Below are 16,191 nucleotides of genomic sequence, written 5' to 3' on the forward strand. Positions count from 1 at the left end.
AAAGGCAACACTTGATGATCCCGTGAACAACCGAGTGACTGGTGATGATTTACGTGAGCATTGTCACTACTAAAGTCACACATAAATTTAGTAGAGGCAACACTGTAGGCTGTGCCAGATGGAAGCTCATACAGACCAACATGTTCGTCCATCCAAGAGGTGTCAAATCTATTTCAATACATTTAAGTGTCTGGTAATGGGCTTGGTAAAGCCCCCTGTAAATATAATGAACCATATGTCTTCAGAGGCAACAGCAGGAAATATTTCATTCAGCAGAGACAGTAAGGACACGGGCGGAATATTTAATGCTTATGATCTTATTATCAGGATTACTTGTTAATGGTTTAAACTGAGACTTTTGGTGTTTTATTGTTTCACAGGCCTTTCCATCTGCCAGGGAAAAGAAATATGGGCACAACACTAGCAAGCAGAATGATAACATCATAACCGTCAAAAACAATAGCTCCCAGATCATGGGCTTCTCATAAACTCAGACGAAACCAACAGAAAAAGTCAGTTCGACATATTTTAAAGAATCTCAATTAGGGATGAAGAGTTTATCATTATTTAAATATATAAATATTTGATTTTTGAGCATGTCACATTGCAAGATCTGCAATTTTGTGTTCAGTGATTTCAGCGTTGATTTCACCCCAGGCAGACATAACATTCTGAGCAGGCTACAGACATTTGTGAAATCATGGAAGTACCTTAAAGTGCTCATATTATGCTTTTTGGCTTTCCCCTTTCCTTTATTGTGTTATATATACTCCACCCCAAAGGGACTTACCATCTCCAACAGAAAACACTGTTCACAAACTGCTCCAAACAGCTCTGTTGTAGTCCAGCCTTTACTTCCGTGACGAACGTGCGTCACTTTGCTTTGTAACGCACGTTATAATGCTCGTCTAGCTGCTAGCGTAGCACGCCCTCATACTCTGCTTCTGACTAGCTAGCAGTACTTACTGAGCATGTTCGACAGAAGTGAGATGCCTCACTCTGTAGCTAAAACAGAGCGCTCAACACACAGGGTGAAAAGAGGAGCTGCAGCAATGTGCAGTACAACAAATATTTTTGTTTTCTTTCTGAAAATTAAACCACATAAACCTATTCTGGTACAACCTCTAAAAACAACTATGAACCTGAAAATGAGCATAATATGAGCACTTTAAGATGCAACCCCCTGCTAGCTACAGGTGAAAAATTGCTATTTTGATTTTTTCACTTACTGTAGGCTTACACAGAGCATTATGTCAACGAATCATGGAATAATCATAGTGACATCACAAACAGGTCTAGAGGCTATTTATTTATCAGTCAGATAATTCACATTTAAATGATACCTTCAGTTGTTCATCCACAATCGTAATAAAACAGGCAGAGGGAAGTTGCTCTTATCTACCGAACGGATCACATTAAATGGACACAGACACATTGGGCTGCACAGGAAATTATAATATGCTTAATGACTGACAAAATAATTAATACTGAAAGCAAAGAGACATTAGTTAATACTAGACAGACACAAAGAGACCAACTGTGCTGCACTTGAGCTGAAAAGCTTAGCAGGATTTCAGCTGAGCACTCACCTTAAAGGTGGCGGGCCTGTTGTACTCTGTGTGGAACGTCCCATCTCTGCAAGACACACCAGGCACAGTGCTCAAAACACAAGGAGTAAATGGTGAACAACATGTTTTTTTAAGCTGCGGACACGGTTTTAATTTCCAGAAAGTAATGAGGTATGGAAAAGTGTCTGACAGCCAGCTGAGTTTGTGTTTACTCACTTGTAATGCAGCAGCTCTGCTCCTCCACGTTTGGAGCTCGGGTCCACCTTCACTTTCTTACAGAGCTTACGGCCCTCTGAGTCTCTGAGAGATAAAAGATTTAAAAAAAAAAAAAAAAAAAAAAAAAGTCAAAATTTTGAATAATCTAAAAGAAACAATTCATACAGTCACTTTGCATTTATAGAGAAATGCAATGTTCTGTAGAAAATTAGAAGCTTTCACCAATTAGCTATTGGAATGGGCTAGCACTGAAAACTTTCGAATTTTTCCCCAAAATGTTCTAGTCCTCCTTACAATAAAAGAGCTTATTTAAACTCTCCTTGGGGAAACCGTTGATGTGACAGAACTAGTACAATATATACAGGTATTTTTCTTGCTTCTTTATATAATGCACATAATTTTGCTTCTGTTCAGTAAATGCTTGTTATATTCCTTGTACTGCTAACATTATTTATATTCATTGTGTATTATGCACTTAATTCTGTGTAAAAATATGCTTTGTCAACACGTTTTTGGTCACAATGTCTTTCCAATAAAGCTTCACTGAATTGAATTAAGAAAGGAGGAGAGAAGATGCTGCATTTATAAAGAGACATAACCGCATTAACATTTCATGAGATCAGTCTCACATGTACAGTGCTATATAAACAAGGCTCCTTGCTCCATTTATTAGTTGCTCCAGTATGCATACACAAACACATACATCTGTTATGGGAATACAATGCTGATTACAAGATATACTGTACAGCCTGTAAGCATACCAAACTCAGTAATTGAAAAAAGGCCATAGTTGGAAAGGAAATAAATATACGTCTAGCTACCTACCTACACATACTTCACACTTGCTACAGTGAGGCATTATGTGCAGCATGCAGTACTCTTCCTCTTCTGTAAGAGCAGTGAGTGAAAAGTGAAAGTGAAATTCCATTATGGCTCCAAGTGCAGTTTTGGACTATATGAGGAAGGTTGTGTTGACAGACAGTATTTCAGGTAATGACTGTGTGCTTTATGCCATATTCTGCTGACTCATGAAGGCAGATGGCACCGGTTGGGGCACACCAGGAGCAGATGTGACCTCGACACGTATCTGGAGATGACGCTCAGTCATCCGATTTAAAACCAGTCTGCTACTCCTTGAAACATTGCCACAAGTGTCAAAGGCTGTGAGGAAAATGTCCTCAATAAACCCCGTACAGGTTATCACAAAATCTATCATGTCAAGGAAACTCCAAACCAGTACAAAGTAGAGATGGTCTGATACCACTTTTTTGCTTCCCGATACAGATTCCGATACCTGAACTTGCGTATCGGCCGATACAGAGTACCGATCCGATACCAGTGTGTCATATATTTTATTATGTTTTAACAGCTGTATACTGTATGGATGTGATATGATTTCTATCTTTGTTGTCGGTCTGGCTCAGGTTAAACTCTTTGTGAAACATGAACAAACCCAAACAATGAATGCTACAGAACTTTCTTTTATTCTCCAGTTTGACAGTCAGTTATAACGGAAAAAGAACATAAACTACTTTAATGTAGATTTTCTTTAGGGCTTTATTACGTGGTATCGGATCGGTGCATAAACTTCAGTACTTCCCGATACCGATACCAGTGTTTTAGGCAGTATCGGAGCCGATACGGATACTGGTATTGGAACATCTCTAGTACAAAGTAGCCAAGGACTCTCATTCAAGTAGACTTTATTTTTTAGAAATTCTATTCTATCCAAAAAGACATTTGTTGTTAGATGTCATGTATTACAACTTTGCATAACCGTGTTTAGTGAGATGACAAAGTAATAGCAATCCGGAAGACCGTAAACCTTGTACGTTCACAATAGGGATGAACGATTAATCGATTTGAAAGTGTGAATAGCTAATCGTGAAGACCGCGATTAATCGAATGTGAATGTTTATTTTAACATTTTTTAATCCTCTTTTCATTAATATATTTACTGTTTTTTTCATAAAATACATGCTGGAATAATGTTGCATAACACAGATTGTTAAAATTGTTCAGTGATTTTTCATTTATTTTTTATTACTTTATTTATCATGATCGTAGAAGGTGCAATATGTAGCTTAAAAAAAACTGCAAATCAAAATATCTGGCAGAAAAATCACAATTAAATTTTTGAAGACAATGCATTTTCTGTTGTGCTCACTGATATACATGATGTCGTGTCAATAATTGAAACTGCTGAAACTGATTTTTAATGATTTTAAAAGGTGTGCAGTGGGGCAATTTTGACAGTTGAAATAACGAAAGCAACTGAAAAAAGGATCCCAAATGGAGAACTTTGATCCAATTATAAAATGCCTAGATCAGCTTGGGACATCCTTACCCATCAAGATTGTATTTTGTGGTACTTTAACAGTTGAAGTCTTATTTTTTTACAGTTTCTCTTTTGTCTGATATTATTTTTTATTTGAATCTACAGACAAATGAAAGGATTATAGTTCAAAAGAATGTTCATCTTCTCTCTTAAATGTCTGACACTAACTTTTCATACTAGACAGATACTAGTATAAACTGAACTGAGATGTATACAGTGCTGACATAAAATATCAGGTATTGTTAAATGGCACTTTTTTTGAAAGATTGAAAAGGCCACACACCTGGGTACGGACCAATACAACAATGGAAATGGACTTTTGGCCTCTTTGGCCTTTGGTCATACATGCACAGTAAAACTCACTCCGAGAAAAAGGCTGCATGGCATTTTGTTTCTTAACTGCAGTTTCTGTGAATCAACCAATAATACAGCAGTACAAATCCAAGCCCAGAGAAGTTAGAATGACTCATTACGTTACATTACATGTCATTTAGCTGACACTTTTATCCAAAGCGACTTACAGTTGCTACATATGTCAGAGGCCGCACACCTCTGGAGCAACTATGGGTTAAGTGTCTTGCTCAGGGACACATTGGTTGATGTATTGCAGTGGGAATTGAAGCCAGATCTCCCACACCAAAGGCATGTGTCTGTGCCATCGCCACTCACTAGCTAATGTTCAGTACAGAAAGAACAAAGGCCATGAATGGCAGTTCATCAGATGCCCGAATAAGCACAACTGTTGTGTATTCATCTCTACAGTAACATCAGTCATTGCGTCAGCACTGGAGGTCTATGACTGTAAAGTAGAGTTGAGGAGGATAAGCCGGGGGGGTAAGGCTGATGGTAAGTTATAAGGTGCTGGCAAACAGATGAGGTGAGGATATACACTGTCACAGTACAGTAGATGCCAAGAAATACTATTGTCCAATCATGTGTTGTTAGGATTAAGACACAATGTTTAAAGAAATGAAGGTAGAAAACACATTACTCATCACAAAAATAGAAGAAAAGGTCTACACTCACTAAACTGGCCCATAATAACCCTGTTTGTTTAAGCAGTAGGGGTGTGTGGTTTTTTGTAAAAGTATTTTAAGTACGAACCGAGAGACATGTATCACACTACTTTTCACTTTATTCTTCTTCTCACATCCTTCTCTTCCTCTACGCACATACCTTTCACCTGTAACCTTACGGTGCACTCTAGCGCCCCTAGTGTTCACTAACAGTATTAACAGGACACAACATTTCCCCTTTTCTTAAAGGAATTAGTCACTTAAACATGGTACCCTCAACCTCTGTAAAATAACCCTTTCATTAATGATAGTACCTGGAAACCTAAATTGGACATGGAATTAGATTATTCTTGTTTTAGCTAGTATAACTCAGACTTGAGAACAGTGAAATTTTTTTCACAGAACAGAACAGTATGAGTATTTTTATTTTTCCCAATTTGCACAGTTCACAAATTGATCCTGGATCATATTCATCTCTCAGTCTGTTAACCACTGAGGTGGGTTTCTAACTCTGGTGGTGGGTCTAGGGCCTGGTTCTTGACCAACATGCACATTCTCGGTCACAGTGACTCCATCCAGTGTAGTCTCATTGTTCTCGCTCATGCAAGCTACAGCCTCCTTAGGGAAACGCACCAGCTTTGAGGCATTCCATTTCCGACCATCACTGAGAAGGTAAGTACTTGGTCCGACCTTCTTTATGACTGTCAGAGGTTCTGTGTATTTGGATGACCCCTTGTAGACATGTTCCGGTCTCTGGACTCGCACAGCATCGTTCACTTGAAAGGTGGGCACTTTTGCTCCTCGCTTTCTGTCTGTATACTCCTTATTGTGTTGTTGGTTTTGTCTCGCTGTTTCTTTGACTTGCTTGTGTGATGCAGTTTTGTGTGAGACAGGAAGGATGTTCAGTTTTGTATGCATCTTCCTATTTCTCAGCAACTCGAATGGAGTAGCTCCTGTAGTAGCGTGCGGTGTAGCACGGTAAATCTGTAAGAACTCCGTCACTGCTTGTTTCCAAGGCTTGTGTGTTCTTTCTGCAGTCTGGAGACACTCCTTTAATACCCTATTAAATCTCAATCGCTCCGTTGGCTCTTGGGTAGTAGACGCTGGAGCGCAGATGCTTAATCTCTCGCTCTCTCAGAAACTTTGCAAACTCATAGGAAGTAAACTGACATCCATTATCAGATACCAGGCAGGTCGGATTTCCTTCCCGACTGAACACTGCCGCTAAGAAACGGGTAACCACCTCTGTTGTGACTGTAGAGGCAAATTCTTCTTCTGGCCATTTACTGCAATAGTCTGTAAGAGTGATGGCATAACGGCAGTCCCATGTAGCACGTTCGAAAGGACCGGTTATGTCAATGGCCACCTTTTCCCATGGTCCATCTGGCAGTTCGACAGGTGTAAGCGCTGCGGGGGCAGTCTTCACTGTTTTGTCACTATGTTGGCATGACACACATGACTCTATCTTACTCTGTACATGTTTGTCCATTTGTAGCCACCAATACAGTTCTCGCAGTCTCGGTTTAGTGCGCACCACTCCCTGGTGCCCCTCATGTGCCAAGTCTACCACTTTGGATCGCAATGATGTAGGCACAATCAAGCGGTCAGTACCTCTCATGACAAGTGTCTTGTCTACAGCCAGTTCTCTTGCACATCGAAGTATGAAGCCAGCTCTTTAGGTACATTCTTTCTGCATTTTGGCCAGCCTTTCTGTATTTGCTGTCGCAATTGAGTCAGTTCAGAACAAGTGTCACATGCAGCAGTAAACTCCGACAAGGACATGGCATGCAAAGACTCCCTGAAGACAGTAGCCACTATGTCCGGTTCCACTTCAGCTCCCCCTGTATCAGGCAGTGGAAGCCTGGACAGGCAGTCAGCAGTAACATTCAGTTTCCCAGGGCAGTAAGCGACATCATATGTAAAGCAAAGTAATCGTGCAGACCACCTCGCAATTTGCAGTCCAGCACGGCCTGTACCCTTGGATGTGAGCAGGGTAGTAAGTGCTTGACGATCTGTGCGTAACACAAAGTGATGTCCCCATAGATAGGTTCTCCACCTTTCTACTGCCCAAACGCATGCCAGCGCTTCACGTTCCACAGTGGAATATTTCCTTTCAGTAGGAGAGAGTGTTCTGGATGCAAACGCCACGACTCTCTGGGTTGTCTGAATGAAGTTGGCTCAGTACACTCCCTAGTCCATAATCAGAGGCATCCGTAGTTACATATGTAGGCAGTTCAGGGTCGTACAGTGCTAGGGCAGGGCTCTCAACAATCAGTCTCTTAATGTCAGTAAAACTATGCTCAGCCTCAGCAGTCCAGGTGAACTGCCGTTCTGTAGACTCCCTGAGTGTTTCATGTAGAGGTTCAACAACAGTAGAAAAGTCAGGAATGAATTTACTGTACCATGACGCAAGACCTAAGAAGGATCGCAGGGAGGATGTGTCATGTGGGGCAGGTGCATTGGCCACAGCTGTGATCTGATCTTGATCTGGGTGGAGCCCCTCCTTGGATATGGTGTGGCCCAGGAACCTCAATGAAGTCTGGTTGAACTTACACTTCTGCATGTTCAGCTTAAGCCCTGCCTCTTTCAAAGCATACAGCACCCTCCGTAGGTTGGCATCATGCTGCTGTTGAGTGGTTCCGTAGCAAATCACGTCATCCAGATATGCCTGTACTCCTGGTATTCCTGCCAGTATGATCGTCAACATCTTCTGGAAAGCTGATGGAGCCGAAGCCAGGCCAAATGGGACTCGGCAGAAGCGGAAAAGTCCATCATGTGTGATAAATGCAGTTATATCACGGCTGTCTGGATGCAGTAACATTTGATGGTAAGCAGAGGCCAGGTCGATGGTAGAGATGACTGTGGCCCCTCTCAGCTCAGAGAATAGCTCGTCCATGTGTGGTAACGGGTGACAGTCACTGACAATGGCCTTGTTAGGTTCCCTGAGGTCAACACACATGCGTAGTTTTCCTCTATCTTTTCTCTACGTCACAACTATTGGAGACACCCATGGAGATGCATCAATGCGTTCTATAACGCCTTTTTCCTGTAGATCTTTGAGCTCATCACTCACTGCCTGCCTCACCGAGAAGGGAAGTCTCCTGAGTTTTTGTTGTATCGGCGCAGCCTCTGGTTTGAGTTGAATTTTGTGCACAAATCCCTTTGCACAGCCAATCTCCTGTACCTGGATCTCGGGTGCAAGCTGAGGTATTGTGCTTGGTACAGTAGGTGCCCTCAGTGCAGTAGGGTCATCAGAGCTGTCTTCTGTAACAACCTTTGTGCCCTCAATACGCATGTGCAATGCCACAACTAGATCTAGCCCTAATAGAGCAGTGCCTGACTTTACCACTACAAATGAGCCTGTAGTAGAATGCCCATCATGAGTAAGTGTGGCATGCATACACCCTTTAACGGGTATTTTTTCTCTTGAATATGTGAACAGGTTTACTGCAGGCTCCGAAAGTTCACATGTAGGAAAGAGAGTCTGGTAAGTGCTCTCTGGAATGATAGAAACTGATGAACCGGTGTCTACTATGAGCTCAACGTCATGACAGTGTCCATTTGCATTCACTTGCACAGTACAGATAATTTTATCTTGCACAGTCATTAAAAGCATAGTCAGTTCGTTTATCACTATTTCACGCACCTCCTTTTGTCCAGATCGACACATTTTGGAAAAATGTCCCACTTTTCCACATGAATTGCACGTCACCTTAGCAGCAGGACACGAGGGTTTATTTGCTAGGTGGTTGGTGGATCCACAACGGTAGCAGGAGCGGCGGCTAGTTGTAGACGCCATGATGATGCAGGCATCCTTTGTTCTTTTTGGCGGGCCTTCCTTTGCTGTTTATGTATGGCACTCACCGACGCAGCAGCAGCAGTAGCCGTCGTGGTAGCGGCAGTAGTAGTAGTGTCGGATAGAACGCCAGCATTCCGTAGCCCAGCCTCCATCTGCAGGGCCAGCGAAGTAGCTTTAGCCAGGGTCAGGTCCGCTTCTAACAAAAGTCTGTCCCGTACGCGTGTGTTGGCAACACGCTCTATCAGTTGATCTCGAAGCATTTGCTCCTCCATATCACCAAACTCACACAGTGCAGCCAGTTCACGTAATGAGGCTAGATACTGGTTTATTGACTCATCTGGTTGCTGTGCCCTCTGGCGAAATTTGTGACGTTCCGCAATCACGTTTACTTTCGGAACGAAGTGATTTCTAAGTCCATCCACTGCAGTAGTATATGTAGTACCTGTATCCGGTAGCGCGTAAAACAGCCTGTCCCTCGGTGCCAAGTGCATGGAGAAGAACAGCACGCTTCCTTGCCTCGGGCCACTTTTCCCCGTTAGCATCGATTACTAGCATATAGTTCTCGAACATTTTCAGCCATGTAGGGAAGGGAATAGCAGGTTCGCCTGGGCAAGGCATGACCGGTGTAGGTAGAGGCACGTTAATAGCCATCCTCGTCGCCAAAATGTGGTGTTTTGTAAAAGTATTTTAAGTACGAGCCGAGAGACATGTATCACACTACTTTTCACTTTATTCTTCTCACATCCTTCTCTTCCTCTACGCACATACCTTTCACCTGTAACCTCACGGTGCACTCTAGCGCCCCTAGTGTTCACTAACAGTATTAATAGGACACAACAGGGTGGGACAAAATATTGATACGGCAATATATCGTCCTTCATGCAGTGCGAAAATGTATACGCCGGCGTTAAATATCAATATTTTAATTAATAAAATAAGGCACTCTAAAAAGATTTCCCTGGTCCCAGCGTCGCTACTTCATGGCTCCTCAAGGTGGATTGTACTTTTTTGAGATACTATTTGGTTAGTACACCAACTAAAAATACTTGACGCAACAAGGTGGTTGTGCGAGGTGCACCTTTAAGATTGGGGAATCATTACAATTAAATACAAAAGGTTGGAGCCAAATCATCGAATTAGGCCAAAGTCAACAGAGTCCCTTTTGTAAAGGACCAATGATGGGTTCATCAAGCAAAGAGGATGAAGCCGGCATGCCATTTAATTATTCCAAAACACAAATCCTAATCCGTGCTGTGCTTGTTTGTGCTCTGCTATTTCCATTGACCCAGACAAGACCATGTTTCTTACCATGCCCTGTGTCTGTTCTAAATGTGTAAAAGAATGGGAGCAGGGCAGCACAGTCCTGTAGTCCTTTCCTGTATGAGATCATCCTTCCCTCTGATGGATCCCTGTTGGCCAACACTCAGTTGCCTGTCATCTGTTCAAAGTGTGTCATTCTGGCCTTGGTGGCCCTCTTCCTTGGCAGGGCTGAACGTTCTCACGCTGTGATATGCGCTTTACTCTCTCGCTCCCTCTGTCCACCATGAGCTCGCAGCTGGAGCTTCGATTTGGAACAGGCCCATTTGAGATGGTGGTGAAATATGCCAAATAGCACAATGCTTTTCTACAGAGCCTGGCACCGGATTCATTTGTCCTGCAGTGATGAACCCAGCTCACTCTAGCTCCCCTGGCAAGAATCTGGCCCAGTATAAATCTCTGCTTAGCATTAGCACGCTCTCTACCATGCTGGAATTGTTGGCGAAGGGAGAGAGAGATGATACCATACCCTCTCAGACAAAAACAGTAACGGAGTCGAAAAGTAAACCGTAAAATAAAGACACGTATCATGGAGCGTCTTTGAAGAAAAATGTGGACACCAAAACATCAGACAATGCCTTTTGAGTTTAGTTTCTCTTCCTTTCTGTTGGCCAACACTCAGATTCAATCCCGAAAAAGCTTGAGAGAGATTGTGAATGCTGCAATGAGCACCAGGTGTCAAAGGGAAGTTACTGCCTTCCTCACAGTTTCCTGTTTTATGATACATTCTTTCCTCTCTGGTGAGGAAGACAAAAAAAATTAAAATAAAGTAAGTGGAACTGAACACCAGGAAGGGCAGAAAGAACAACAAGCTAAAGTCAGATCATTGGGGAGCAAAGCAAGCTGTGCTTAAAGAAAACAATTCTTGCCGGTGTCTTGGGACCATCTAGCATTTGTCTAATGCAAACACTTCCACAGTGTGGGCTGGAGATAGATGTGCTTCAGAGAGACAGATGACAGATGTATTGTTCTGTGGGAAAGAGTGTGTGGAGTATAGAGAAAATAATAAAATGCTTTAAAAAAAAGAAAACATATTTTCCATGAGACTAGGGCTGCAACTAATGACTGTTTGTATAACTCTATTGACTATCTGTTGGTTCTTTTTTGATCAATCGATTAATTGCTTTATCAATAAAATGTCAAAAAACAGTGAAAAATAACCTATCGTGATTACTGAGAGCTGAAGGCAACATCTTCAAATAGCTTGTTTGTCCAAGTAACAGCCAAGTATTCGATTTACAATGATAAAAAAAATGGCGTCTGTAGCCCCGAGTGTCCATAACTGTTTCAAGTAGGGCTGCAACTATTTATTTTCAGTATTGATTAACTGATTAATGTCTTGGTCCAAGAAATGTCAGAAAATTACTTTTGATTACAAATTACCATCACAACTTCCTAAAGTTCAAGGTGACGTTTCAAAATTGCTTGTTTTGTCAATGTGCAATATATTACATAGACAATTAGGTTTATTATAGCTGGAACTCGAGAATGTTTGGCATTTTTGCTTTAAAAAAGGGACTAGGGGCGCCCTGGTACAAAGGCTCAGTCCTGACCGTGCTTTGCTGCATGTGTTTCCCCCTCTTTCTCCCATTTCCTGTCTTCAGTTGTCATGTCAAATAAAGGCTTAAAATGCCCCCCACTAAATATTATTTAAAGATTATCGAAATAGTTAAGTAGTGTGTTTATTTCTCAAAGTGTTGGTGTTAGTAGTATTGTATTGTATTGGCACTAGTAGCAAAGAAGCCTAGCCCTGGAATCGACAAATAGATTGATAGACTAATCATTTCACCACTACCTCCACGACTGATACCACTTATCAGGAATACTTACAACACACAAAGCACTCTTGGTGGGAGGAATACAACCACATTCAAACAAAATTACAAAATGGTAACAGAAACTGAAAGATACAGAATCTCTGACAAAGAACGACATGAAGCATCGTCTTTTGGCTTTACCCGTAGAGGGCAAATAAACACCACACAGCAAGTGCCTTCATTATGTACACAAAAGGGAGAACAAAACTCCCATGAAAGAATTTCAAAGGGTGAACCTAAATGGTATGAAGAGATTTAACACATTAGACCCAAAGCTTCAATAGCTCCAATAAGTGAGTGGCCTACTGTCAAATTGCACCCTTACAAAAGAACCAGTGGAACAAGGCCATTTACACCCCAGTAGGAAAGCCATAAATTTTGCAGATTGATGACAGTGGAGACATTCTTGGGAGGAGCAAATTGACCTGTCTTTATAACTGTTGTCAGAAAATTGTACAAAGGAGGCCATGATGTCGGGGGAAAAGACAGGGAGTCAATGGGTGTGATCGAAGGAGAAGAACAACTTACAACATGTTTATTTTATTTTTATTTTTTTTTTTTAAATCATCCCATTACTTACCCACAGTTGACCCAGGCAATAGTCCCTTGGCCCTTTACTGTCTGGGCCACATCTGATAGCAGTTTCAGGTGGGAGTCCCCTGATGTAGCTACAGACACAGAGAATAAATCATGGTCAGCCTTGTCTCCAGAACCGTTCAATAGCTGAGGACAACCCAGAGCCTCAAAGACACAGAGGACACTGTCATGTCAGACCCTGTGAAGAAGAATTGAGTTACAGTGGAGCTCAGTGTCTTACTAAAGCACCAAGTACCGAAGAAAGAGATCACTGAGTTTGGGATGGAGGGGTGAGGGGAGAGGGTTTTCTAATACCTTTCACTAGATGGGTTCAGGGAGGGGGTTAGAGTTACATCAGCTTTCAACATCTTACAATAGTGTGACTAAGCAGGGGATGCGAGGATTATATGGTGGCACAAAGACTCTGCTGAAGCAGACCAACTTTTCAGCAAAAGGAGGAAGCAGAGCAGGTAGGTTTTGGCGAACTATACTTTGTACCTGCTGTGACACTGCTTCCACCATATTCTGAGCAATGCTCAGAGACTTACGCAATCTACTGTGTCACAGGGAAAATATGGCTGAGCTGTGCAGTTTGCGTTCTGCAGGAAAGAGGAGAAACTAGTGTGTAATAAACTTCACCAGCTCCAACAACACACAGCACTATTACTGAGTTTCATCGGATATGGCAAGCAAAGTAGATTCCTGCGAGGAAAGTAAACAAAGTGTAAAATTCTAGTCCTTGTGTAACACAATACATCATTTTTATACTCTCTCCCCCCGAAACCAAATGTGTTATTCACTGCATAAAGAGAACAATTCCTCTAAACGCTCCAGGCCAAAGCTATATTTAGATATAGGGGCACTGACATGGCTCCCCAGGGGTCCCGCCTCGCACCGGGTCGGTAACAAAAACATCTGGCAATTCAGTGTCAGTTTATTATCATGTATGGAGCAGATACTGGTGGATTTTCTAATAAGCTCACTTGTTAAAGTTTGATGGGTGCTAGAGCAACCAGAGCAAAACTCAACAGGGATGTGACTGATGGCAGAAAGTCAGAGGCTTGGGGGTAAGGAACAGGGCAAGGCTGTCTTTACTCAAGAGGGGGAATGAATATATGATGTGGCTTAAAGTGGTCAGATAATTGGTTGCTGAGGAGGACATTAAACCAGTGTGGCAGAAAACCTGAATGGAGAGGGGACGATTTGGTGTCTTTAAAGAAGGAATGTCTGTGTGACACCGCAGCCAGCGATCAGTCAGAGCCAATCCTTGATACGCGGAAGCCTTATCTAATGGCCTAAAGGTTCTGAGGGTCCTCTGCTGCTTATTGAGGCATAGGAGGGTCTATTAAATAGAAAAACTAGTACTATCTAGCAGCTCCATCTACAAACCTGCTGAGAGCGTTCCTCACCTCAGATATATGCAAATCAAAATGGAACTGAAATCTACTGGGGTGCATTAAGGGTTCCCTAGTTGGAAAAAAAACTATAATGTAACAGAAGTATTTCCAAGGTCATTACTGAGACAGACCACCGTGATCATCCCTTTAAAGCATGCTGCAGGCTAAAGCTGCACAAAACATTAATTCTAAATGCATCTTAAGATACTGTGGTAAAATGTTTTTTAACTTACATCAGATTTGCAAACTGTGCGATTGCATTTTCTTATTACAGAGGGTGACCAAAGGAATTTAATGTGGTATTAATGCAAAATTGTGACACATTGTGTACAGTACAAATGAAGATAATGAACTGCACTAATGCATGGCTATTAAAGTGTTCTTACACTAGCTATGCGAATGGGCCCATTGTGTTTGTGTCCATAATGTTAGAATTGTTGGGATAATCGTGTTTGTGCTATACTTACTCATCCACACTTTGCATTTAGGCTTCATCTTACATCTGTAACTTGGTTTCAGTTTGCTAAATCAGGATGTTGGAGCCAACACGTAATGGGGGGGAAGAGACAGTCAAAAGGTTCTGGTCCTAGGTGTTTTTGTGCATCATCTCCAGATGTCAAAAATTATGAATTCATTAAAAAAAAAGCTTAGCTGTTTGGATGCAGCTGTTGTGTGTGTCTTTCAAACACAACTAAAAGGCTTTGGTGGTGACTGCTGCTAACGTAGTCACTTTGAAAACATGAATTTCACACTCACTCACTCTGATTATAATGGTCTTTAATTATGCACTTCTACAAGTACATATCAACACTAAAAGCATAGCTCTTGATAAAAGAATGAAAATGTGGATTTTACAATAAAATAACATAAAATGTATAGTTAAAAGGTGTATTTTTCTATTTGTTTGACATACTAAATAAAACATATTATATGTCTATGAAATATGTGATATTAGATATAACATCCAATGTTATTTGTATTTACAGCACTCCGCAACAACCTCTACAGTGACAAGCGGTTTGAGAGTCATTGAGATAACAAGCATTAACCATGAGCCCTTATTATGATGGTCTGGCAGGATTGCTGTCCCTGCCTCCTCCCTTGACAGAAACAATGGACGGTCAACCAGAAATGTATGCTGCTACATATGAGGCCATACAGTTGTGCTCATTAGTTTATGAACCTATGCCAAAGTTGACTAAAAACAGGAATAAAAAAAATCTTCTTTTGGAAATTGATCTTAACGTCTTAATAAAATAAAATGAGGAAAAATCCAACCTTTAAGGACACAGATTTTCTTTGTGAATGAATAATGCATCGTAAATAAATAAAATGTTCTTCCTTAAAATACAGGGGGCATAAGTATACACACTCCTATGTTAAATTCCCATAGAGGCAGGTAGATTTTTATTTGTAAAGGCCAGTTATTTCATGGATCCAGGATACAATGCATCCTGATAAAGTTCCCTTGGCCTTTGGAATTAAAATAGCCCCACATCATCACATGCCCTTCACCATACCTAGAGATTGGCATGGGGTACTTTCCATAAGATCATCTCTCAATGCAAATCAAACCAGCTATTAGGCTAACTGAAATAATAAAACCATGCCTATATTCTGTTAAAAATATTCAAATCCAAATGAGAGGGTGTCTGTCTTCTCTAACCTGTCTTGGTGTAGACCACCAGAACGTTGGTTCTTGTCCTGAGCAGCTTCTTGAAGTCTTTGTGGTCGCTGACCTTCTCTATGAGAGGAGACACCTTCACCGCCTCCAGCACCGGCAGCAGCCACACCTGGACACGGACACACACAGACACACACGGACACACACACAAATCATTTGTGTGATGCAAAAGGTAGTAGTAATGAAAGCTGGCATCAAAAATCTGGTCAGAATCTGTACTTTACTTGACTATCACAGATTTATTCATTTGTTTACTTACATTATTTTGGTCAATATATACACATAGGCAAAAATTTCTTTTCTTTGTGGTGTGTAAATATACATATGTAATTATTTGTAAAGAACGTGTTAAATATGATATAAATACTTATGATGTAAACATGTAGCTATTCATGATGATTATTATATAGTAGTGGAAAAGGGTCTAGGATTAAATAAGATTTTGTATGTTAAATTAATATTT

At 41.3% G+C, this 16,191-nt stretch overlaps 1 protein-coding gene across 1 annotated transcript in view; it reads right to left on the bottom strand.

Moving 5' to 3' along the window:
- The window catches only part of pdia5 (protein disulfide isomerase family A, member 5), a 72,380-nt gene that overhangs the window by 38,165 nt on the left and 18,024 nt on the right, over positions 1–16,191 (bottom strand). The window contains exons 2-5 of the mRNA XM_028590532.1: positions 15,711–15,837; positions 12,652–12,739; positions 1,785–1,868; positions 1,590–1,635 (exon numbers count right to left, since the gene is read on the bottom strand). Coding sequence (XP_028446333.1) covers positions 1,590–1,635; positions 1,785–1,868; positions 12,652–12,739; positions 15,711–15,837 — 345 coding nt within the window. The remainder of the gene's footprint in view (positions 1–1,589; positions 1,636–1,784; positions 1,869–12,651; positions 12,740–15,710; positions 15,838–16,191) is intronic.

This window comes from Perca flavescens, chromosome 11 (genome assembly GCF_004354835.1).
Source record: "Perca flavescens isolate YP-PL-M2 chromosome 11, PFLA_1.0, whole genome shotgun sequence".
In the NCBI taxonomy this organism is placed as follows: domain Eukaryota; kingdom Metazoa; phylum Chordata; class Actinopteri; order Perciformes; family Percidae; genus Perca; species Perca flavescens.